This window comes from Podarcis vaucheri (assembly GCF_965113315.1).
Source record: "Podarcis vaucheri genome assembly, chromosome: 12".
NCBI lineage: Eukaryota > Metazoa > Chordata > Lepidosauria > Squamata > Lacertidae > Podarcis > Podarcis vaucheri.
Window position 1 is genome coordinate 34,652,287 of NC_138750.1, and position 26,164 is coordinate 34,678,450.

Genomic DNA, 26,164 nt, shown 5'->3' on the forward strand with positions numbered 1-26,164 from the left:
GTAAATAAAGATAGCATGTCTGATAGCAGGTATATGATTTTTCTCTCTCTCTCTCAAAGTATAGTATAGCATATTTGAGTACTCTTGTGCTAAAGCAGATGTGTTAGGATAGGGCAGGAAATGGCATACACTTCACTTTCTATATCCCTTCATAGCCTAGAAAATGTATTTGAAGTCACCAGATGGCGCTATTTGAGACCACACTGGTCTGTTGCACTAAATGACTAAATAAGTTGTTGAAATGAATGTGTATTGTCAGCTGCAAGGTTGCTCTTATTAATTGCTAAGCACATCACCAATATCTCTCAAATGAAAAAAAAACATACAGCTTGCATCAGCAGCTTAATTCATACCGAAGGTCTGGATTTGGGTTTCGTTCCTAAGAATGATATTGAAATCAGATGCATTTGATTAAAAATAAATGCTATTATTATTATTTATTCAATTTCTATACCACCCTTCATCCAAAGATCACAGGGCAGTTTACAATATAACAACACAAAAATGCATACCATAATAACAATCAAAATAACACCCACAGTTTAAAAGGCCATACAGTGGTACCTTGGCTTACAGATGCTTCAGGTTACAGACTCTGCTAACTCAGGAATAGTACCTTAGGTTAAGAACTTTGCTTCAGGATGAGAACAGAAATTGTACTCTGGAGGCAGCGGGAGGCCCCATTAGCTAAAGTGATGCTTCAGGTTAAGAACTGTTTCAGGTTAAGAACGGACCTCTGGAATGAATTAAGTTCTTAACCCGAGGTACCACTGTAGATTGTTTAATTAGCCAAAGGCCTGAAAGAAGAGGAATGGGGTTTTTTTTGCTGACGCCTGAATAGGGGACAAAGGCACCAGGCAAGCCTGGCTGGGGAGAGCATTCCACAAGTAGGGAGCCACCACAGAAAAGGCCCACTTTGGTGTTGCCACCCTCCAGACCTCTCACGGAGGAGGCACACTAATAAGGGTTCTGTGAACCACCTTCAGATCTTACGATGAAGGGCAGTATATAAATCAATACAATACAGTGGTACCTCGGGTTACATACGCTTCAGGTTACAGACTCCGCTAACTCAGAAATATTACATCAGGTTAAGAACTTTGCTTCAGGATGAGAACAGAAATCGTGCTCTGGCGGCGTGGCGGCAGCAGGAGGCCCCATTAGCTAAAGTGGTACCTCAGGTTAAAAACAGTTTCAGGTTAAGAGCGGACCTCCAGAACGAATTAAGTGCTTAACCCAAGGTACCACTGTACAATACAATATAATAGGCCTTAGAATATGATTGCAGGGTTGAAGTCAGTTCATATGCATATCAGGGTGTGTTTTTCAGCCGGAACTCGCCGGAACTCAGTTCAGACACCTCTCAGGTGGGCACTATTGCCATTATAAGAAAACAAGGGAGGTGTTCATAGTGAGTTCTGGCACCTCTTTTTCTAGAAAATGGCACTGGAGAGAATAAATAAATATCTAGTTCACTTAAAAGGAGCAGTGAAGTGTCTTGTAAGTTGGGCTTTTGTCAGAAAGTTGGACCCCTATCAGCTCAACAAAGACCAAGCTGTCCAATCCATACCAGAGAGCAAATGCAGTGAAAAAGTTCATAGGCACAGGTGCTTCAGACATGAGCCAAACCACAGGCTATTGAAGGAAACCAAAGTAAAACAAAAAACAAGCTAAGTGATAACTAGTGTCACCAACCAAACAACTGCACATAGGAAATGCCTCCAAACAGCAAGATGTCCGATAGGTAAGTCATGGTATTGGTTACCTTTGTGGTCTTGAAACATTGTATTGTTAAAGTTCACTTAATTATCACCTCTTGAGCAGTGCCAGATTTATGTATGTATTTATGATTTATGTATAGGTTAAGTAGGCTGAAGCCTAGGGCCTCTAAATCTAGGGGGGTTCACCAGCCCTCCCGCTCCCCAGCGGGCCGTCTCCCCTCTCCCAAAATTGCAAACCCAAGACTTCATGCGAGGGCAGGATAAACTTGGGCCTCTAAATCTAGGGGGCCTCACCAGCCCTCCCGCTCCCCAGTGGGCAGTCTCTCCTCTCCCAAAATTGCAAACCCAAGACTTCATGCAAGGGCAGGGCAACTCAGGCCTCTAAATCTAGGGGGCTTCACCAGCCTGCCCTCTCCCCAGTGCTGTTGCAAGGAATCATACAACAAAAAGCAAACTAAAGATGCTTTTGTAGTTCATCAAAACTATCCAGCAATATCAAGTTATAGGAAAACTGGTGCTATTAACAGTAATCCCTCTAGTTGGTTAACTGGTTCGGCAACTTCCATTCACATGACGTGTGATGCTAATCATTTTCCCCAAGAGTTAAATGATAACTAATCAGAGGCAGCTACAGTTGCAATGGCAACAAAATATCTGTGAAAGGAATAGGAGCAGGTTTGCTCAAATGTGTTGCAGGTAGAAATACTGTTTGTAATGAAGTGAGAGCAGTAGTTTACTTGCTCGAAATAACAAATAAGAAAGTTTTGAGAATTTAAATTCTAGATTAAAATTGATTACTAGAGTGCTGGTATTGAATAGTAGAGTGCCTGGTATCTGGTAGGCAATCTCATCCTTTAGTTCCACACTGTGACTGCAGACCAAAGCACTAGTCAGGAGAGCTACGAGATTCAGGTGAGGGTCAGATGCCTTGTCAATCCCAGCAGGTAAATAAGAGGACGACCCGGCCTGCCCAGGCCTCCAGCCTGCCCTGCCCGTGATCTACGCATTGGATTGACCTTTGCTGAGCTTTTTGGGGGGAGGGAGAGCCAAAGATAAGGATCACACGATCAACCAGGGACGCCCCACGATCAACATACCTGCTCTAGACAAAGAATAGGGAATCTGTGGCTCTCTAGCTGTTGCTCCAGCTCCCATCATACCTGACCATGGGCTATGCTGGCTGAGGCTGATGGGAGCTGGAGTCCAGCATCTTGAGGGCCACAGGTTCCCCATCTCTGGTCTAGACCCACATGTGGTGAATGGATTCAGCCTCCCAAATCTAACGCATAATCAGCCCTCTGTGAGTTGGATGAGGGTTCTCCTTAGCTGGATTCTGAAAAGTGAGACACAGAAACCTCCTTTCAACACAATAATTAATGTTGTGAAGAAACAGCATCTTGTACTGTATTGCATACCATATTGGAGGCCAAAAGAGCCTGTGGAACAAGATAGGTTAGATCAGAGATGAGGAACTCCTTTGAACACCTTCCGTGCAACTTTCTAGTGGGGGTGGTTGTCATGTCCCAGTGGTGGGTGGGGGCCAGAGTCAAGAGTGGACAGAGCAGCAGGTGTAAATATTACCTTTGCACAATAGGCTAGGTGCTACTACACACATCTCTCTCTATCTCCTGTCCAGGTAAGCGAATGAAATTATCAAAGGACACATTCTTGCCAAGAAAAAGTATTCAAGGAGGGTGTGAAGTGTAACCACTTCACAGGGGTGGGGCATAGGAGAGTCCTGAAGGTCAATGAGAGAGGAGTGGAGGGCTGCATGCCTGAGGTTCCCAACTCTTTGATTAGAGGTTTAGCTTACTTGAAAAACATCAGGATAGCAAGTAAATCACACACCTATTAGGGCCAGCCTGCCAATGAGGTGGGTTAAGCAGCTGCCTTGGACCGTAGACGCTGAAGAGGTGTTGCCCCCATGGGTGCCCTGCCTACACCACTGTTCTTATGCCTCTGCTTGCATCCTCCTGTGGCTGCTTTTCATAACAAAAAGTCGGGAGCCTCTTACACATGTCTGCTGTAAGTTTATCTACTACTTAAACAGCTTGCCTTCCTGGGGGCAGAGCAAGAAAGAGAGAGATGGGGTTGTATGCAATGCTGCATTTGTGCAAGGATCATTCCCTGCCCCGTGCACGCCCAGCCCAGAAAAAAACTTCTGGAAGGAAGTATGTGGGGTGCAGACTGCAGTGAGAAAATGGGCAGAGGCTGTGTGCGATAGCAGGAAATCTCACAGTAATAAACACTTGGGCAAAGCTTTTGAATTTATATTCAGTGGGTTCGCATTTTCCTTTTGGAAGTAAATCATTATTTCTCTTTTAATGATCATCACACGGAGAAGGATTTTGCTAAGGGACTTGGGTGACAAAACAGCTTTTCAGCCGTATATTCTATTTCTGTCTTTCTAACATAGATCTCTATCTCTCATAAATATGAACAAAAAGGTGCTATTTGGAATGCCAAGGCAAGTATGTTCATAATAAACAATCATCTATTTGAAGAAAGGTATCTAGGGGAAAGAGTTTCACAGTGCAGCAATAAATATGTATAATTTTTTTTGTTCTTAGGACCAGCTGTAAAGCGTGCATATTATTTAAAGCCTCATGACCTGATATATTAGCCACCATCTCTGTGTATGTCTCCAGCATATTCCCACAGTCCCACGTGTGAATTTCGCATATCAGGTGCACCAAAGTGCGTTCCATGAGGGACAACAAGGTACATAAACAATATTCTATAATTTGAAAGAATAATGATAGAGTAAAAAGGGTTTATTTTTAAATGGTTGCATTTATTCCCTGTTTTGGCTCATCCAAAGCTCATTGCAATGAAACAGCTCATGAGCATTTAAAGAAAGGTAGCATATTTTTACTTAATAGCAGTCACAAACCCAAGGATGTTACAGCTGTACATTCTGTATCTATTGAATGACAGTTCACTTATTTGACATTTCCCACCACTACTATGTCTATTGGATAAGAGCTATCCCACTGATCCATTAATGCATAACATTGCCAGGAGATGTTGGAAATGCAGTGTTGCCATTGATGAAAAGATGGAGCACCAGTCAATCATGGGTGTAGAGGGGATGCAGGCTTGGCAACAAACCAGCCCCTGGGCTCTCTGCATTGCTACCATCTTTCCTAAGTACCTGTCTTATTAAATCTTTCTGGGACAAGCCATTCTGCTTTATCCGGGGAGGGTGGGTACACATTTAGGCTGCAATCCCATGCACACCTAGAAATAAAGCCCATTGAATTCAGTGGGAGATAGGTCTGAGCAGACATGCATCTAGGATTATTACACTGTTGATGTATCTGACTTTTTTGCCTAGATAACTCATAGACATATCACAGGTATGTTTCTTGCCAACATGCCCACAAACAAAGACTCACAACACAGAATAGGGAGAAAATGTTATATATATATTAAATATATAACGCAGAGGATCTGAAAAATAAATTCAATCAATAAAGTCAATCAAATTATAGTCCAGGCAGGAATTTCGCTATAGCAAGAGGAAAGATTCCTCCCCCCACCCCCAGGTCATATCTAAAGGCAGCTTCATAACAAAGGATTGAGAACAACTCTCTCCTTGCTTTGCATATGTGACTTGACAAGCACAATGTGACCCTGCCAGTCTGGGATTCACACAATCATGTGTGCCAAGCCTGAGACCCACCCCCGGAACCCCTCAAGCCAAGTTGGACTGGCAAACCCAAAGAGTGCCCTTAACTCAATAATGCCTCAGGTGTATTATTATTATTATTATCATCATCATCATCATCATCATCATCATCATTAAAATTTATATACTGCCCTTCATCCAAAGATCACAGGGCAGGTTACAATATAAAAACACAAAGATACATACCATAATAGCAAACAAAAACAATACCCTCTCTCCCCAAATTTAAAAGGCCATAGATTGTTTAATTAGCCAAAGGCCTGGGAGAAGAGGAATGTTTTTGCCTAAAGATTGATAATGAGAGTGCCAGGCAAGCCTTCCTGGAGAGAGCATTCCACAAGCGAGGTACCACTACAGAAAAGGGTTGTTCTTGCGTTGCCGCCCTCCAGTCCTCTCATGGAAGAGGCACACAGAGAAGGGCCTCAGATGAGGATCATGGGGTCTGAGTTTGGTTCATATGGGGAGAGATGGTCCTTGAGGTATGGCGCCGTCCAGATGTTGTTGGTTCTAACCCCCATCAGCCTGCATAACAGCAAGGATGATGGGAGCTGGCAATGCCTTAAAGGAAAATATTATGAAAATGATCTACAGGTGGTACATGACCCCAGTCAAGCTAGCAAAAATCTATCATTTGCCTGACAATAAGTGTTGGAAGTGTAAAGAAACTGAAGGTACTTTCTACCACCTTTGGTGGACGTGCCCGAAGATTAAGGCTTTCTGGGAAATGATCTATAATGAAATAAAAAAGGTACTTAAATGTACTTTCCCTAAGAAACCAGAGGCCTTTCTTTTGGGCATCGTTGGCCAATTGGTGTCGAGGAAAGACAGAACTTTTTTTATGTATGCTACTACAGCAGCAAGAATACTCATCGCAAAGCATTGGAAGACCCAAGATTTACCCACTCTGGAAGAATGGCAGATGAAGGTGATAGACTATATGGGACTGGCTGAAATGACCGGCAGAATCCGTGATCAGGGGAAAGAGACGGCGGATGAGGATTGGAAAAAATTTAAAACTTATCTCAAGAAATACTACAAAATTGATGAATGTTAAAATGTTGAGGTTTTTGTAAGAAAAGGAGATTACAGCGACAAAAGATTAAGTAAAAGAAAAGAACAAATAAGGGATAAATTTGATAAAATTAAGTTTAGGATTTGCTGAAATAATTCCGGAAATTGGGATGTAGAAAGGGGAGGTTTGGGGGAGTCAGAGAAGTGAGGTTTATGAAAAAAGGAGAGGAAATTATACATGTTTGTTTGTTTGTTTGTTTGTATTGTTTATAAAAAATTTGTAAAACCAATAAAAAATATCATAAAAAACAAAAACTGGAGGGTGCCTTGTTGGCTACCTGTGATCTAACCATTGAGTGCAGGGATGGGGAACCTATGGCCCTCCAAATGTTCCTGAACCACAATGACCAGCTGATGTAGTGGTTGTTAAATCAGTTTTGGGGGCTGCTACTCAAGATCTGTATGTTCCAGCTGTGTGATTCATTGAAAGTTACCAGAGTCTTGCTGCCACTCATAAACAATCCAAGTGTGGGAGGGCGTGGTAATGTCTGGCTCAATGTGTGGTTTATGGCTTCCTTGTTCTTCACTTGGTTAGAGTGTGTTTTTGACAAGCTACCATGCTGAGAAGGGTTGCCTGTATATGTGTAACCTCTTCTGTTTTCTCTGCTTTCCCATTCTTCAGGAAGAAACTCTGTCTTGCAATACCTTGTAAAGTTACATGAGCACTGATACTGGTGCAGCATGGATTGATAGATCAATCTATTTTAAAAAATTCAGGTTAAATATAAATCTATGACACACACAAAACAACTATAAACTTTAAAAACAGTATCATTTTAGATTTGTTTTATGTAAGTCATAGATTTTTTTAAACCCATTGGCTACCTTGACTCTTTTCTTTCTTTCTTATTTTATTTTTATTTTTGGAATACATGAAGCACTGGCTAGTGGACATATTCTCTTGCTTGTTCTGGATTACTTCTTGGTGGCCATGTTCAAAGTCCATTGCTTGCAATGAATCTATGGAACTTGTTAGCTACCCCAGATATAGCAAACCATAGTGATTTCAACGCACTAAACAACCGTAGCAGGAAAGCAGTAACTGCCTCTGAAGGAAGCAGCAATTCAACAGGTTTACCAGTAGTTCTATACAGGTACACATGTTGCTGAAAAATGTGGTTTGAGAAGAATGACTTGATAAATGCTCAAATGAGGTCGAACACACCAGAAAATGGAATATGTTTATGTTATGTGAGGGTGACAGATTCTGTAAATCCATTGATATTTTTGTCACAAGAACTAGCATAGCTGTCAAGTGTCCCTTATTTGAAGGGACAGTCCCTTATTCCAGTGCCATGTCCCGCTGCTGTCCCTTATTGATGGATGTCCCTTAAATGATGTCCCTTAAATTTCAAAGGAAGCAGCTCCTCTCCCTCCCTCCCTCCCTGCCGGCCAGGGAGGACGGAGGCTCCAACTGTGTTGCTTGGCTGTGTTGCTCACCCAATAAGAAGTCTAAGAACGACTGGGGGGTGGAGCTTGCATGCCTTGTATGTGGCTAGTTAATGCAAGCTGAGGGGTTTTTTGAATGCTGGACGCCATTTTGTTGCACGTGCTGCTGCAAACTTTGCAGTGCAAAGCCAGGCCGGGGAGCCATCTTAAGTTGAGGCTGCATAGGCCTTGTGGTGCATGTGATTCAGATTCTATTCAGTTGAATCTCTGGTTACAAAGTTGGTTGGACAGTGTTCTCAAAGCTACCCTGCATGAGTTTGACCAGATTGCAGGAGGACAGGAAGACTGGAGTGCCTGGAACAGGTGAGGCTGCAGGTCCCTTATTTTGGCTGCTGATCCCTTATTTTCAAGGCTGCTGGTCCCTTATTTTCAAATCTGTAAGTTGATAGCTATGAACTAGATCCTTTGCATGTTGATTACTTATTTTAAAAAATGGAACAGAAGTAACAAGTCTTCTGCAAAACATTGTTTTATTTATTCCGGAAAGACAAGCAATGTTCACATATCAGTTGCCTTCATATTATACAAGGAATTGTGAGTATAACTGAGTAGATTTATGTCTATGGTGTGTTCAAGATTCAAATCCTCTATACTTCTTTCTCTTCCGCACTGTAATTCTGCTGGTATGTAAGCTATCTGGAAAAAAGCTCATAGTATTTTTCATTTGCTGTAATGAGCATTAGGCTATAGTGGTAACATGGGCCTCTGGTTATGACTATATAACACAAGTCTACATACTCAAAAAGATACAGAGGCTCATGCCATCAGTTACAATAAACACTCAAGAAAATATTTAGCACATAACACATGGCAATATTATGAACCCAACGGAGAACTTTAATTCTGTGACATGGTGAGATAATACAAATAACATCATGGGAAAGAAAGAACACACCTAAGAAATGACGGTAGCTATATGTTGTATCAGTCCTCTACTTCTATTTGCTTTTAACAAACACAATATTTGGAACAAGGAAGTCTACCCAAATCCATGGATTTCTAGTCATGGCTCTAAAGTATTACAAATCATAAACTTCTTAAGGCTATGCTGAAAAACAAGCATGCTAGATTGTGTTAGGATTTACGTGAAATATTTGGTAAGGTCTCCTGCACTTGTTCAATGATCTAAACAGAAGCTCTAGTACAAAGTAAGTCCTGTTGAACTTAGTACACAACTTACTTTCAAGGAAACGTGATTAGGACTGGGCTGCAAGAAGAATGGAAAATCAAAGCAAAGGGTTAGTGTTGATGATCATTCCAATACAGACACCCATCTTTTTTATTCTCTTTCAGAAATACAATTTGGAACAATACGAAGCAAGTCTAGAGAGATATGAAAAGGTATTCGTGTCACAAATTAGAAAATGTTAAGGTTGCATGATTGTTGACAAAGTGAAGATTGGCCAATACTTGGAGCGTCAAGATGATATTTTGGTCCATTCTAGTTCTGTTGCTGTATGAGTCTAAGACCAATATAAATGCAGGGATTTTGCTTCTGTATATTTAACTTGAAAAGCATCCAGAATCAGAGTTCACAAGAGAGAGGACTTTACAGTGGGCTCTTGAATGCAAAAAGCGTCTATCCTCAATCCATCATTTTATTCAGAACTCATAAAATCTCCTGTCCAATTTAGTCTTACTGCAGACTTCAGATTTGCGGTTCTGATGACCAAACGGCTATGCAAAAGTCTAAGCAAGGGAAACTATATTTTAAAATAACTCAAACTGCAGCAAGGAACCAGACAAGCAAAATGAAAAATAAATATACATGATTTTAAAAACTTATTAGTACACCGCTCTTGCTAATTGAATTCCAACACAGCGCAAGACAATTGCTACAAAAATAACATCAACAAGCAGATTATTATGTCCAGAAAAATATGATTTGTCTAATCATGCAAATGCATTTGGAAGGCGAAATAATGAGCACATTTGATTCACAGATAGCGTATCCCCTGCCTGAATTACTGCCCTCTGAGATACAAGCCTCTTTAGTCAGATTATTTTTTAAAAAAATCCATAGAACCAGATCCAGATATGTCTTGGGTGTGAGTGGCGTCTATTTTGCTTGGTCTGGAATCTACCAGTCTCAGAATGTAGCATAGGAATAAAACAGGGAGGAAGCTAAAATCTATTTCCATGATTGGCCTTGGTTTGGCTACTAAAATCATTTTTAAAACCTCACTTTATAATTTTTATAGTACTGATGTTGTGAAAGTATTTCAAGCTTTGTGAGGAAATGTTGGAAACAAGATTCCAATAAATATCCAAATGACCTGGAATTTCACTTTTTGATATGTGGGCACAGTTTCATATCTGGGTTAAAACTAGAGGCACACATCTCTCTTATGCACATATACATATACGGTACATATGTGTGTGTGCACACTCAAACAGCTCTTAAAACAATGGGTTTCTGTTTGCAATAGCATGATCTCTCAATTCATACTATCTCCTAGGGCTGTTGCTCTCTTCTCTGCCTAGCCAGTCAAAGTCTATGGATGACTGTGCTTCAGAGCAATAGAAGTACTTATGGGATTCCAACTCAACTTCTATCAGGGAAGCCCTCCTTCTGGATGATGTCATGGGCCATATATTGTCAGGGTGCGGGTGAATAACTGTTCCATAGCATTGTCTATGAATACATCAGTTGTTGGCATCCGTCTGTCTAGAGAGACAATGGAAAGGTGTGCCATCAGAAGTAAATTTTGAGTACTTGCAGCTCAATGCTGATGTCAACTGGCTGCTAATGCCTTGACTTTTCAAGGCACACTTTGCCACCCAAGTTTGGACTTAACGTGCATCTGTCCATAAGAGCCCTCCATCCCTCCCACTGATATTAGAAAATGAAGATCTTTTCCAAGCCCCAACATGAATGAGCAGGACCTGTTGTATTCTAGTTTCAGTTTTAATACATTTCCTCCCCAGAGTTCAAAGCTATCTGGCTGTATGTGTCAGCGCATGTGTCAGTGTGTGTGTTTGGGCTACAAATTATACTGTTGTGGAACCCTGTTGTTGTTTCTTGTTCTTCAATAAGTCAGTATAAATCTGAGAATGAATAAACTGCACAAACTATGCACGGGTGGTTCCCTCCCCCCAAAAAAACTCCATTTATTGCTATCAGCTGCAGGCCATTTTATGCACGATAAAGCTAGGCTCCTTGTCACCAGTAGAGCACAGGTTTGATCCCTGGTAGCGTCATCAGTTAAATGGATCTCAAGTTAATAGGACTGGAGGAAATGGTGGCCTTAGAAAATGGCCACCAGTTTGAGGACATTATTCCTGAACTAGATGAACCAAGAATCTTCTCAGGGTGATGCATACATGTCTAAATTCCATCTTAAGTAAGCATGAAAGTGGTGGACTTGGGCTCCTGATACCTACATTCAAATCAGCTGTGAAGCTCATGGGGAGACTTTGGGCAATCCATCACCCCTCAATCTGGTTGCTGTAAATATAAAAGTGGGCAACCATGATATCAGTGCAAGCTCCTACAAAGAAGCATGAAAAACAAATGTGATAAGTAGATGGGAATGTGTGTGCGCACATGTATTGCTCAACTACCCTCATCATAGAACCACATTTTATTTTTATTTCATGTAGTGTGTTGTTGTCTGTCCAAAGTCACATGTACTGTGTGGCTCTCCACTAACATATCAACAGTATGGAGCCACTTCCAGGGGGTTCCATGTTCAAAGGGCTTCCCTGACACTGATTGCATGTGAGAATCAGGGCAACTTGGATCTTTTAGTGTCATGGGCCATATGTCAGAAACTACCAGATGGGCCTGTTTCTGGACACCGATATAAAGAGCAGCATGGACAATGTGAGAGCATTCCCTACATGCATTCTTCACATGAAGCTTCAGGGGGTGTGTGGTTTTTTTCCTTAGTAAAGCTAAAGGTATCCCTGACCATTAGATCCAGTCGTGGATCACTCTGAGGTTGCGGCACTCATCTTGCTTTACTGGCCGAGGGAGCCAGCTTACAGCTTTCGGGTTATGTGGCCAGCATGACTAAGCCGCTTCTGGCGAACCAGAGCAGCGCATGGAAATGCCGTTTACCTTCCCACAGGAGCAGTACCTATTTATCTACTTGTACTTTGATGTGCTTTTGAACTGCTAGGTGGGCAGGAGCAGGGACCGAGCAATGGGAGCTCACCCCGTTGGGGGGATTCGAACCACCGACCTTCTGATCGGCAAGCCCTAGATATTGGAGGTGCATCAAACCTCCAGGGAGAAGCAGTGGAAGGAGGAAAGAAAAGACAGGAGACTCACAGATCTACCCATGCTGCCCTTTAAAATCCCATCTCCTCTACTTTATTGGAAACTGGTAATAACCTTACTCTCTGATGCACAGGTCTACCACCACCACATTAACCTGCCCATCAGGTTCCCATCTAACCTATTCATGGGGTTCTAGCTAACTTGTTCATGGAGTTGTTCTGTTGATAAGTAAGATAGGAATTGTACACTTCTTTCTGCATTGAAAAGTGGTCGCCATTACATATGATAAAGAATCTGGTCTGGATGGAGCAACTTTTGCGACTGAAGGTGCCACCACCATCCATGTATCTTCTGCCTGTCAGCACTATTGTCAACCACCATCTACAGAGTGCATATTGAAACTCGAATTCAAGTGTTTTATTTTTTTTATGTACATTTCAATTGTTTTCACCTGGAAACAAAAGATCTAAATACAGACAGATTGTAAATGTTGTAAGTTGTATAGCTTTCAACAATACTTTAGCTGAATAAATGCTTTGTACATAATTCTGTCATCTTAAATGGAGTTTACAGCTACATTGATAAAATGAATTCCTCATTTCCTTGTTTTTAACCAATAACAAGCAGAGAGACAATTACAAGTTAATATTAATAAGCAGCTCAAATAACACAGGTTAAACTATGTACAATACAAACCATTCATACAAATGAAGACTAGGATATTGTTTGTTTGTTTGTTTGTTTGTTTGTTTGTTACAATATTGTGTTATAAAGATAAGATGGACACTTACAACTTACATGTTACCTATCAGGCATTCTCCTTCCTATATGGCAATTGGAGAGTATCTCAGTTGAGTGATGACCACCAAACTACAAAATCGTAACTTTCTGTTCACATGTAAATTCCAAATGTTTGCTCATCTTTATTAGTTCAACAGGCTCCCTTTACCAAAAAAGGCCCACCTAACACCACCTTGAATGTGCCCACTGGGTGCTGAAGAAAAGTCAATATACTTTGTTGTGTTCATATAAAGAGGAATACTGAGCTCTAAACACACACATTTCCCACCCAACCCCTGTTTTAACAAGCATTTTACTCCTACAATATTATTTACCAGTACAGCTACTCCAAGTGATAGGATGTATGAATGGGGATTATTGATTATCATGTATTCAGGACCGTAAAAGAAGATTTCCATAACAGTCTGTGGAAAAACAAAAACAAAACATCCTCTGTCTAGTTAATCCTTTTTGCTCGATGATAGGTTATCCTGAAACATCATATATCAGACAATGAATGCCCTCTTAACAGGAATCTTGATAGATCTGCAAGCCGCAAAGAGGGAGAAAGAGAAAGACAAAGAGAGAGAGAGAAATTGTGTGTGGTATCATTTAAAATCCACAGTGATTTACAACTGGACTGATATACATGGAACTGACTGGGCAGAAATGACATTAGACTGGTTTCCGCTAAGATATTTGCAGCCAGTTGACATCAGCAGCAGTGTGTAGACACATTCCAGGCAAGAGATGTGGCCTTCTTCTTTGAGGTAACAGCCCTGTCGTGTGACCTCTTTCATATTTCCCCCCATATTTTTGTTTAAAATTAGCGTTATTTTATTTGTGTATTTATTTATTTACTCCACAGGATCCAGTCTCAGAGGTGCAGCCCACTTCAACCTGAAGGGAAGTAAGGCGTGTCACTGTGGTAGTTGTAATCGGGACACACCTTCTGTACTAGTTTATAATCTGTACTATAAAAGGAAATGTAAATACAGATTACTTTAAACGGTTTGGAGCAGAGCCAGGAGACGTGACTTTGAGTCTGCTCCTGATAACATGTTTTTGAAGGGTCGTAGTTGCAGAGGGTGTTCTTGGTGGCTTTGTCGACCTTCTCGTACTCAATGCGGCAGTTAAAGGACTTGGAATCTTTGGCATCAATCACTGTCTGTTGTGCCAAGTCAAACTCCACAATTTTAGTCGGGGGCACCAAGCTCACAGATACATTCCCTTGGCCAGTGGAATTATGCCTGAAGTAAACGCTAAACGTCCCATTGCCATGATCCACTATTTTCCCAGTTATCAACAGGTTTAACTTGACTGTCTTGATGTTGGAATGAAAATCGCCCCAGCCAAACATTTTCTTAAACTTCCCAGTCTTGACAATGGGCCGTCTCTTTGCTCTGGGGCGAGGCTCTTGAAGGTCTGTGGAGTTCCTCAGCCATTCCCAGAGATCTTGCTCGGAATATGTTTCTGGGGCATCATACCGCAGGCTCAAATCCGTATCGTTCTCTTTGCCATGGAAAGTCTGTGATAGCAGCCGGCTGATGGATAAGTCTTTGCTACTCTCTGTCCATATGTGCTTTAGCGTGGATTTGGAACCACCTGATTTTAGAAGTTCTGATTTTCCACCACTGGTTAGATTTGCGCATGTGACCTGAAAGTAAGATAAAGGAAAATATACGTTTAGGTAGGGATATGTGTTTAAGTGCTATGTAGGTCTCAAAAAAGAATGCAATGCATTTTCCCCTTTATGCATTTCTTCTACGTGGGATACATTCACACACACTACTGGTCATTCCAAATCCATCTTGAGAAAGCTTGCAGCTTTCTTTTCTTCAGGCCAATCACCCTCTTTAAAACGCTTTAGCAAAGCCTTCACCTGACTTCCCTCAATTCACCCCACAACTCATTGGCCCAGTTTAGACAGTATTGTAATCCGCTGCTTAGATCACAGGTAACTCAAAGGCGTGGCGAGAATTGTGTTCCACCTGAAGGATCACCTGTGATATAAACCATAATACAGAACCCTTAGCTTATCATCTGAATTGGGTGTTTGTCAAGTCCTTGACCTCACCTTGCCTATGAAAGGTAGATTGAAATCCTTTGGGTAGGGATTAAGGCTGTGTGTTCTCTGTTCTGTGCTGATTCTGGCACAGTATCCATGCTAAATAAAGGTTGTCATATAGTCTGTATTAGCAGAATTTATAAATAAATTTGTTATTTGTAAAGGTTTTCCTCTTTCCCCCCCCCCTTCTAACTTAGGTCCAGAAAAAAAACCATGCTTGCCACAATAACATCTGAAAGGGGAAGCAAATTGACACCTGAACCCACAAGAAGAAGAAAATTATTTTATTCAGGTCATGAAAGATGAGGTGAAGTACAGTCCTCATACCAAGACAATTCATTCACAGCATCACAGCTCAACTGTTACTTCCAAACATTTCACAGTGGCTCAGTATAATATTAATCATTGTTTCTAGGAATCAGAAACCGATGCTACAGAGTGAGCCTGTACATTCAAAGGACCTGGGGAATTGGGAAGGTGTCATCGTTGGAGTTTTGAGTTGCCATCCCCTCCTGTTATCTTAAGGACAAAAGAACATATGATTCAGGCCATCCAAGGATGAGGGAGAAATTCCATTCAGTTCACATTTAAAGATAAACCTACCTAATTTGCACTTCCCCAAAGAATATGTGAACCGAAACATAGCCAGCCTTCAAACCACAGCCCTTCTTTGAATTTTGCAGTGCAGCTCTCCAGCCAAATAAGGCACAGAAAAATGCATATCCAGGTGTAAAGTTTGCCTTAAAATGCATATATTATTTTTGTAAAATAACACACAAAAATATTATGGGAAATTGCATATAAAAAATAATTTTCATGAGGACTTTAAAAAAGACAAGTCAGAAACTTGCTGTCCCCTCTTGCACTTCCCTACAATAAGCATGCAGAGACACACTGCCTATAAAGCGTTGTTGTTGTTGTTGTTGTTTTATATCACACCCATCTGGCTGGGTTGTCCCAGTCACTCTGGATAGCTTCCAACACATATAAACATAATAAAGCATAAAACATTAAAAACTCCCCAATACATCATAGTAAAACAGTAACGGTAAAGGACCCCTGGATGGTTAAGTCCAGTCAAAGGCGACTATGGGGTTGTGGCACTCATCTCGATTCAGTCTGAGGGAGCCGGCATTTGTCCACAGACAGCTTTCCAGGTCATGTGGCCAGCATGACTAAACTGCTTCTGGCACAATGGAACACCATGATGGAAACCAGAGCGCACAGAAACCCCATTTTCCTTCCGGCCGCAGTGGTACCTATTTATCTACTTGAACTGGTATGCTTTCGAACTGCATGAGCTGATACAGAGCAACGGGAGCTCACCCTATCATGGGGATTCAAACTGCCATCCTTCCAATCAGCAAGCCCAAGAGGCTCAGTGGTTTAGACCACAGCGCCACCTGCGTCATAGTCATCATTACTAGTAGACATTGATCAGAACATAAGAAGAGCCGTGCTGAATCCAAACACAGCTCCTTCTAGTCTAGCGCGTTGATCTGGCAGTGGGCCGCCAGATGCCCTTGGGAAGCCCACAAGCAAAGCCTGAGCACAATGGCACTTACTTGCCACTCTAACCAACTTCTCTCCACTAAAAGAAAAGGGGGGGAACCTGAAGATTCCTACTCTATGCAAATGCCAAGGCATTTTGGAAGCAGACAGGGAGCTCTTTCCCTTTTCTAGCATCCCCCAGTTTTTTAGCTGGCTGCTTCACTGAGAATTGCTTTACATCAGATTCCTCTTTCCCAAAGGGATACTCTGCTGTGTGGACTCCCTCAAAATCTGTAATCCTTAAAATAAAATAAAGAAACACCTACAACCGTCCTTACTAAATCTCCTTCCCAGCTGCTGAAGAGCGCAGGAAGATGGGAAGAGACAAATTTGGGTATGTTTGCCCCTGGGATGATTTAGCCAATTTCCTCTTCTTTTGAATTGCAGGGAAGATAAATACCGCCTAGCATTTGATAGCTGGTTTGTATCTGTGTTTGAGATCAGCACAGTGAGCGAGGAGAGAGGCTGTAATGAAATGCACTGATGGTGCACCAGTTAATGAAGCAGCAATGAAGATGTCACGGAGAGAGGGGAGAAGACTTAGAATATAATTCTTAAGCGGCATATTGGGAGCAAGAGCAAATTAGGAGAAAGGTGGCTTAAAAAGGGGAGAAAATATGCCAATCATGCTTGAATTTGTCAGCAGAATATGAACCTGGGCAGTTAACTAGCCTCTGTTCCCTATCCCATTCCCAGCAATTGTAAGGAGGGGGGGACCAGGGATTTCTGCTAGCCAGTGAATTCTGGGTCTCCCCCCCCCCCGCCCCCAGAACATATTTGGTCTTTTGTCTTCAATCTCATTTCTAAGCCATCTGTTTGAATGCGTTGTGCACCGCAGGATTAAGCAACAAAGTCTCCTCTGTTCTAGGATGGAGTCCTAGCAAGCTAATTTTAACACTGGCTCATTTTACGCTTTGTGCAAACAAGCTCCCAGTTATAAGATGAAGATTTTGAAAATGCTCTGACTGCAACTACACTTTCAGGTGGTATGCAATGGATCCCGCTGCAAAAAAAGCAGACCTTTTTCTCTCGCAACGTTCAGCAATGTCAAAAGTGTGATGAGTTAGGGTTATATTGTTTTTAATTTGGATTAATTTGGATTCCCCAGAGTGGCTGGGGAAACCCAGCCAGATGGGCGGGGTACAAATAATAAATTATTATTATTATTATTATTATTATTATTATTATTATTATTATTATTATTGTGTCATCACTAGAGGAAAGGTTAGTGAGAGGGGGATTAGGGGGTCCATGTCTCTTTTGAGGCTAGCTTGACCAGTTCAGCTGCATTGGGTGCTGTGCTGCAGGGGGGGGGCTCAAAAATGCTGTAGAACAGAGGGCAAGAAGCAGGGGACATGCCAAATTCTAGCATCACACAGGGCACTGCTGAAATTGAAGAGCCCCATGTCTGTCACTAGTCTCTTTTTATTTTTCTTCTTATATTTCATAATGTGGCATTTTAAAAAAAATGACTCTGCTGGTGAGTTTGCACCATGCTGACCTCACCACCGCCTCTTTCCTCCTCCTCTGCCTTCAAGTGAGCACCAGCAGGGAAACTGGTGAGTGGCAGAGCTCCACCACATCCTCTGCTACTGCTTGGACTGTGATAATGCCTCTAACCTTTGCATAACTGCAGTGTAGCCTACTATACCAACATAAGAATCATGTCCATTACACTTGCTGTGTACACCTCTGGACTTGTCCATCACTACCTCCTCCTCCTCCTCCTCCTCCTCTTCTTCTTCTTCTTCTTCTTCTTCTTCTTCTCCAGCTTAGATCAGGCAGTACTCCTACCTGCTGGATTTCAAGTGCTCGACAAGAGACTTTTCTATTTCAGCAGACATTCACTAAGCCTGTCTACGGAATGCTGTTTTCACCTGTGCTTTTTGTTTGTTTTGAAAACGTCTTATCATTTTGATGGCTGGATCATTGTGTCGATCATTGTGTAAAGCACTTTGCAACCATCTTGTGGTGGAAAAAAAATGGCAAGGGCATTGTGATTTGCCCATGATACAGCAGGCTGTGTGTGAGTCCCCCCCGAAGGCTGCCATTATTCACCTGGTGAGCCTCTATGAATGATTCAGGATCAGGGTGGCAGCCAGTTTCAAAAGCATTTCCAAAAATAATTACTGAAACCAAGGTGATCTAGCAGCTCTTTCACTTGTTGACCTATGTTTCGTCAATAATGAAATATCGCTGCTCAATAGTCTGTTTTTCTGACCAGTGTTTCGACTGAGGCATAATTTGCCCAAGGGCATATTAAGAAGACAGAGTATATTTTCATGATTAGGGAATTGATCTGTCTGCCTCGTTTCCTTCAGCTTGAAGAGAACACCCCTGTCACCTGCTTTTAAAGGCTGGGGACATTTCTGCAGTGACACTTGACTTCATTAGATGTGTTTTTCATGAGTATTAGTCTCTTCCCAGAGACCCCTGAGGGGGAAGCTCAGTCATTCATTTATGTCAAAGCCCATGAGGTGTTTTATACTCAAAGACATCCATCATGTATACGAACTAGTGCCTACTAAAACTTCACAGGCTGAAAATTAGATTGGTTTGAAGGAAATCCAGAAAGGCCCAGAATGCGTCTTGATTTCCTGCAGCCTTTCCAGGTTACTATAGAGCTGTATCATTACCGCATTGGTTTGAGTCAGAATCCAAAAAGAAGAGAGCTGTCTCTTGCCAGCACATGCAGAGGAGCTTTTGTCTTCTTACATCAGAACAGAAGCTCCTCTGGCTAGATTGTTACATGACAAAGGTGTACTGAAGGATGGTGGGGAACTGGCAGACAAAAGCCAAATGAATGCTTCCCACTGCTCTTCACAGCAGATGATTCTGGAACAAGATCTACATCTAAAACATTGTTTCAAGGAGCACATTTTAAAAGCTCAAAACAAATAGGATCTGCAGCATAATGTTACAGCATGAAGTGCTCTTGGTCACGCCATTTCATCCCCTGCTTCAGTTTTTTTATAAAAATAATTCCCCGCTCCCAAACAGCATCCTGTTTGCACTGAACATTTCCAGATCTCATTAAGCTGTTTCTTGGAGATCCTTCTTCCCTGTCTGGTTAGAATTTTTCTCCCCAAAAGTAAAGTAAAGTAAAGTAGATTTTATTGTGCAGTTGTACCTTGGAAGTTGAATAGAGTCCGTTCAACTTCCAAAATGTTCAGAAACCAAAGTGTGGCTTCTGATTGGCTGCAAGAAGCTCCTGCAGCCAATCAGAAGCTGCAGAAGCCCTGTCAGACATTCGGCTTCCAAAAATAGTTTGCAAACCGGAGCAGTCACTTCCAGGTTTGCGGTGTTCGGGAGCCAAACGTTTGAGAACTAAGCTGTTCGAAAACCAAGGTATGACTGTACTAGCCAAAAAACATGACAAAGCCGTACAAATATGATTAAAAGAAAACACACAAACACATAGCCTCTGTATAAGCCATCAGAACCATATATTGCAAGGGAGACTAAATGGGGCACCCCCACGACTACATACAGTACAATGTATTTCTATCTGGACCTCCAAATCTCCCTTACAATTCACTGGAATTTTCTGCCCTCTTTCTGACCTTTCTTGCCACCGGCACAAAGAGGACCACATTATGGTTTGTTGCACTTCTGCAAACCTTCATTTCCCCCTCAAGGCTGCTGACTCCTCCCTCTTGTGCTGCTGTTTTAGCTGCGGAAGGAACAGTCCCAAACACTGAACATAGAGACAATGATGATAACCACAAATTTGACAAATATTAAAGCACCAGGCTACATAGAAATCACTTCCAGAGTTCCTAAAGAACTGAAATTGTTGAAGTGCTAAAATCCACCACAGAACCATACAGGAGTTCTGGAAGTCATATAGCAAATGTTAATGCATCATGTAATTGACTACGATGGGATGTACTAAAGGAGACATCCCCAAACTCGGCCTTCCAGATGTTTTGGGACTACAGCTCCCATCATCCCTAGCTAACAGGACCAGCGGTGAGGGATGATGGGAATTGTAGTCCCAAAACATCTGGAGGGCCAAGTTTGGGCGTGCAGATCAGGAGGTCTTTTAAAAGAATTTGAAAAATCCCTAGAAGATAGGTTTATCCTCAACCCTGTATACCTGACAAAGCATCTCCACCCCAGTCATCCAACCCAGACACTGAGATCCAGCTCCGAGGGCTGTCTAGCGGTTCCTTCAATGCAAGAAGTGAGGTTACAAGGAACCAGGCAGAAGGCCTTCTCAGTAGTCATACCCTCCCTGTAGAACGCCTTCCCATCAGATATCAAGGAGATAAATAACTATACAACCTTCAGAAGACATCTGAAGGTAGTTTTTAATGTTTTATTATATTTTTGTATGTGCAAGAATCCTCCCCGAGTGGTTGGGGCAACCCAGTCAGATGGGGGGGGGCGGTTTACAAATCTTCTGCAGGCCCCATTTGTCCACATCTATTAGCCATGACAAGATAAACAGGGACTCTGCATTCCTATGCTGCATATATACTTTTAATCGGATATCCTACTGGGCGAAGACTATTACCTTCATAGGAACCAACTCGTAGGAGCCAAAGTCCCTTCACCCCCCATAAAATATTTGAGGGGGCCAGCTCCCACCCCCATGTTAATGGGCATTGCTATTCAAATTGTGTGTGTGTGTGTCGCACCACATGATTGATTATGTGGGGCGGGACTTATCTGGCCCCTCCACCCAATATTTTATTCAAGTTGGCACCCCCAATTAGCTTTATGTGATGTGGCACATGATGTGGGCATGTCCAGGGATATATTCTTTTTTGGTCTAAAGCTATTATCCATGTCAGTTTTGCATTTATGAAATCATTAATATTTGCAGCTGTTCTTGTACTTTTAAATTATATTCCTGTAGTGTGATGATTAACAGCAGGACAACGAAAGTGGATTTTGCATGCATTTATGGTTGCTAAGAGACTTTGGGCCTGGAACGAACAATACCCATCATCTATTACACAATGGTCTGAGGACCTCATAGTCCTGGCTACATTTGAACATATTTCAAACACATTAAATCTGTGTGGATACCTATCTGGACATTTAGAGGGCTTGTATTTATTAATCTTTTGCTTTTTTGTAATTGTTTTTATTAAAGATTTTATTGGGTTACAAAAGGACATGCATCGTTTCTATTTTCAGGTCATAAAAGTCTTTTCTACAGATCAGTTATATTTGATGTGAGGCTTTAATGTTGTATACAGGGCTTATATTAATTTATAGGTTTAATTTAAGGAAGCGGGTGGCGCTGTGGGTAAAAGCCTCAGCGCCTAGGGCTTGCCGATCGAAAGGTCGGCGGTTCGAATCCCCGCGGCGGGGTGCGCTCCCGCTGCTCGGTCCCAGCGCCTGCCAACCTAGCAGTTCGAAAGCACCCCCGGGTGCAAGTAGATAAATAGGTACCGCTTACCAGCGGGAAGGTAAACGGCGTTCCGTGTGCTGCGCTTGCTCGCCAGATGCAGCTTTGTCACGCTGGCCACGTGACCCGGAAGTGTCTCCGGACAGCGCTGGCCCCCGGCCTCTTGAGTGAGATGGGCGCACAAACCCCAGAGTCTGTCAAGACTGGCCCATTCGGGCAGGGGTACCTTTACCTTTACCTTTTAGGTTTAATTTAAGATTTGTGTGCTAGTGCTCCTTATGTTCTTATTGTGGACTGATGTTGGATTTTCTTATTATTATTACAGTACTATTATTTATAACTATTTTTATTTTATATTATTGACTTTAATTCTTTTCTCTTCTCTCTTTTCCCCTCTTCATTAAACTATTATGCGTATACAGTGGTACCTTGGTTCCCAAACAGCTTAGTTGTCAAACATATCGGCTCCCAAATGCCGCAGACATGGAAGTAAGTGTTCCAGATTTCAAACGTTTTTCAGAAGCCGAACACCCAACATGGCTTCCACGGCTTCTGACTGAGTGCAGGAAGGTCCTGCAGGCAATCGAAAGCCGCACCTTGGTTTTCGAATGGTTTTGGGAGTCGAACAGACTCCTGGAATGGATTAAGTTTGAGAGCCAAGGTACCACAAGAGAGAGAGAGAGAGAGAGAGAGAGAGAGAGAGAGAGAGAAACAATGCAAGATTAGATGGTCTTTGGTTTCATCTAAGAAGGCAGTAAGACGCAGGTGGTGCTGTGAGTTAAACCACAGAGCCTAGGACTTGCCAATCAGAAGGTCAGGGGTCCCTTTACCTTTACCTTTAAGAAGGCAGTCCTTCTAGGGTCACCAGCATAGAACCCATGCATGTGATCATAGATGTCTTTCCTTGTGCCCACAAAGTCCCCTCTCCGACCCTTCTCTGCACTGAAATTAGTCTTGTTGTAGCCAATATGAGAGTTTGCAATCTGTGCTTATGGGGTGTGTGTGTGTGTGTGTGTATTTGTGTGCCTGTTGCTCACAACAGTTTTCCTGGTTTGCAAATGGGCCCACAAACCCAATAAGGTTGGTGTGGGAACTGCGTTGCAGTTCTTCTGAAAGCTCCTTTCTTATTTTATTTCTTCTTTTTCTGTTAGTCGAGTCTATTATAATAGCTTGTCAGATAACAGAGTTACAGCATGCCTGATATGTCAAAGCATCTCACTTTACTTTCAACTTAGCGCACATTACACCATTAGGGTACCAGATAGGATGTGATCCAAATACTAAATGAGTTACGAGACTCAGAAGAGATATCCCAGAAGTGCTTTCTTGCAATGTTTAGCCTTCGAATTCTGGCAAGTGCACAGTCAGAACATGCCATAAATGGCAGCGATGCAAGCAAATTTATAAAGATTTGGAGGAGGATTGAAATGTTAACTGTATGAAATATCCGATTAACTCTTGCCCTCTGCTTCACATTTTTAGAATGAATTTAAACTAAACTCCTGAAGCCCAGTGCCAATGTCGTCATTACACATCCCACCCACCCCCCACACACCCCGCCTTTGGTAGATGATTATGACTTTTGAAAAAATCGCAGCAGTTCCATTCTGCAGGGGATTAAAGTTTCCTGGAATAAATTAGAGTGGGTTAAAAATGTCCAACAGAGTTTTAAGGCCTCTGCATAATATAGGCATCACAGAGTTCTCTTCGCGATGAAATGAAACTCTAGCTAGGTAAATAACATTTGTCAAGGAACTGGTGTCCTGATTCTACACTCCTGTAAGCCCTCTTTTATTAATATTGCCTGTGCCATTTCCCGCGTATGTGCAGAAAAGAATATTAAATAATTCTAGAATTTGCCTGAAAGGCCACTGAGCAACATTTTAATCAAAATCTGCACTGCGTTCCACTTTACATATGCCACTGGTTTAAGATGCCCTTTTTCATATGAGCCGCAACGTATGTTATAATATAGACCTAGTCAAAAATAGTCATTCTGCTCAGAGTAAGAGACAACACACTGATGTTTTCTTTTAAAATATATGCTAAATTGTGACTACAATATTATGAGTGATGGGTTTTAGGTTTGGTTTCATTGCAACAAGAACACATAAGGCCCAAGGATGCCAAATTGAGGCAAAATGAAACCAGAAATCCGTGTGCTGTTGTGTAGCTTTTATTTGTTTTTTTGAAGATTTATACTCAGTTTTTACTTATTAAATAAACTCAGAAACAGCTTATATAGTAAGTCTACCCGACTCTCTTCCAGGCTGTAGTTAGACCCAAAGGAATGCATCACATGATGGTTCCAGAGAGGCAGAGGGCTTGCTCTTATTCACCTCTTTGGTTTTAATTAATTTTTCTATTGACATTTTTATTTCATAAAATTTATAGACTGCTTGATTGTAGAAAAATAATAATACCAAAGTGGTTTACAAAGAGCTAAAACCACATTATCGGGGGAAATTGCAATACATTGAAACATACAATAAGTTAAAATACTGAAACAGATTAAAATTTACACCAGCTTTTGTAAGCATCTGGGTAAGCTGGACTGAACAAGGATAGGAGGAGATGGATAAGGAAAAGAAGGCAACAAAATGCACACTGTTTGGCTGACTATATAAAACTCATCTGTTCACCCAAGCTTTTCATGGCATGTGATCCAGCTGTGTTGAGGCATTATGAACACAGTAACATAGGAAGCTGCCTTTTACAGAGTTAATCCATTGGTCCATGCAGCTCAGCATTGTCTACACTGATCCCCTGATTTGTGGTGTATTTTGTACTTGTTTTATGAACATAATTTCATTTGTCGATTTTATTTATTCACCGCTTTGGCAATTACACACACACACACACACACACACACACACACACACACACCGGTACAGCTACATATCACTTGAAGTAATCAAAATGTTCTGGGTTTGTTTTGCAACAATTTTGTCAGGTGATCTACCATGATCTTAGATTACTGAGGGCTCAAACAGTGATTTGCCTAAGGCTGTTCACTGGGTTCATGAAGCTAAACTGAGATGTGAAATGGAGGCTTTCAGCTTATAGCTCAAGCTCTTAACCAGGAAAGGCAAGACATGCAAATCAATCAGTACCATATTTTTTTCGTGTATAAGACGAGGTCTGGCTCGCATCCTGCAGCCCCTGCCAACTCGACCACCAGACCGAGAGCACCCGCTGCCAAGAGCTACCTTGACTATCTCTACTTGCACTTTTTCTCTCCCCCTCAAACCCCCACCCCGTCCCCGTGCTCTGCCTCAGCATCCTGCTTAGGAGCCTCCTGCCCATTGCTTACATGGAAAGGCGGTGGCAGCAGCCACTGAGGGGAAACAGCTTCTGCACCTTTCTGCCCCCACCATTTATTGTCCAGATTTTCACTTCTGTTTTAGGATTTTGTTTGCTTAGTTTTTGATTTTTAAAAAATAGGGGTTGTCCCTATACATGGGGCATCTTATACATGGAAAAATACAGTAACCAGGGCCGGATTCAGGTTTGATGAGGCCCTAAGCTACTGAAGGTAATGGGGCCCTATATGTCCAGCTGTCCTTTGTCAACAACAAATTGTTGTGTTGAATATATGCTATATGGTAATTAAGAACAGATTAACTTTGAGAACCAAGTACCACTGTATATAGAAATGAGCAAACCAGTGGTATTTTAGGGAGCAGGCTAACAGGCAGGGCCCATTACTTACATCATAGAAGCCTACACAACACAAAACACTGTTGCTGTATATAGGTTTTATTTTGTTTTTTATCTTATATTTTGGAAATGTACATCCAGTTGTTGTTTTTTCTTTAATTCTTTTTGGGGCCCTAAGCTATAGCTTGTTTAGCTTATACGTAAATCCAGCACTGACTGTAACCATGGATGAGCAAGCAGGTATAAGTGCCAGTTACTATACTTACTCCTACTAACTGAAATTTCTGAGATATGCTTTCTTTCCTATACATCCGGGATGAGGAAACTTTTTAACCTGGTGTGCTGAGGTCGTTATCGCCACAAGCACCATGAGCCAAATTTGACAGGTGGGAGGGCCCACTGATCTGTCAATCACCTGACGTCATGATGACATCATTATGATGCCAGGTGACAACAGTGCCTTTAAAGAGTGTTTCCAAGCAGTTTCTGTTGAATAGGTTCCAAGTGGTTTCTACTGAATGTGCTCTATTTCAATAGAAACATCTTGGAAATGCACTTCAAAGTGAAGGACATGCATTTACCTTCT

At 41.9% G+C, this 26,164-nt stretch overlaps 1 protein-coding gene across 4 annotated transcripts in view; it reads right to left on the reverse strand.

The window, feature by feature from the left end:
- Nucleotides 1–8,393: 8,393 nt before the first annotated feature.
- Nucleotides 8,394–26,164, reverse strand: part of NXPH1 (neurexophilin 1) — a 178,759-nt gene continuing 160,988 nt past the window's right edge. For all 4 annotated transcript variants that reach the window (XM_082193997.1, XM_082193998.1, XM_082193999.1 and 1 more), the window contains one exon: nucleotides 8,394–14,594. In XM_082193997.1, coding sequence (XP_082050123.1) covers nucleotides 13,833–14,594 — 762 coding nt within the window. In that variant the 3' untranslated portion in view covers nucleotides 8,394–13,832. The remainder of the gene's footprint in view (nucleotides 14,595–26,164) is intronic.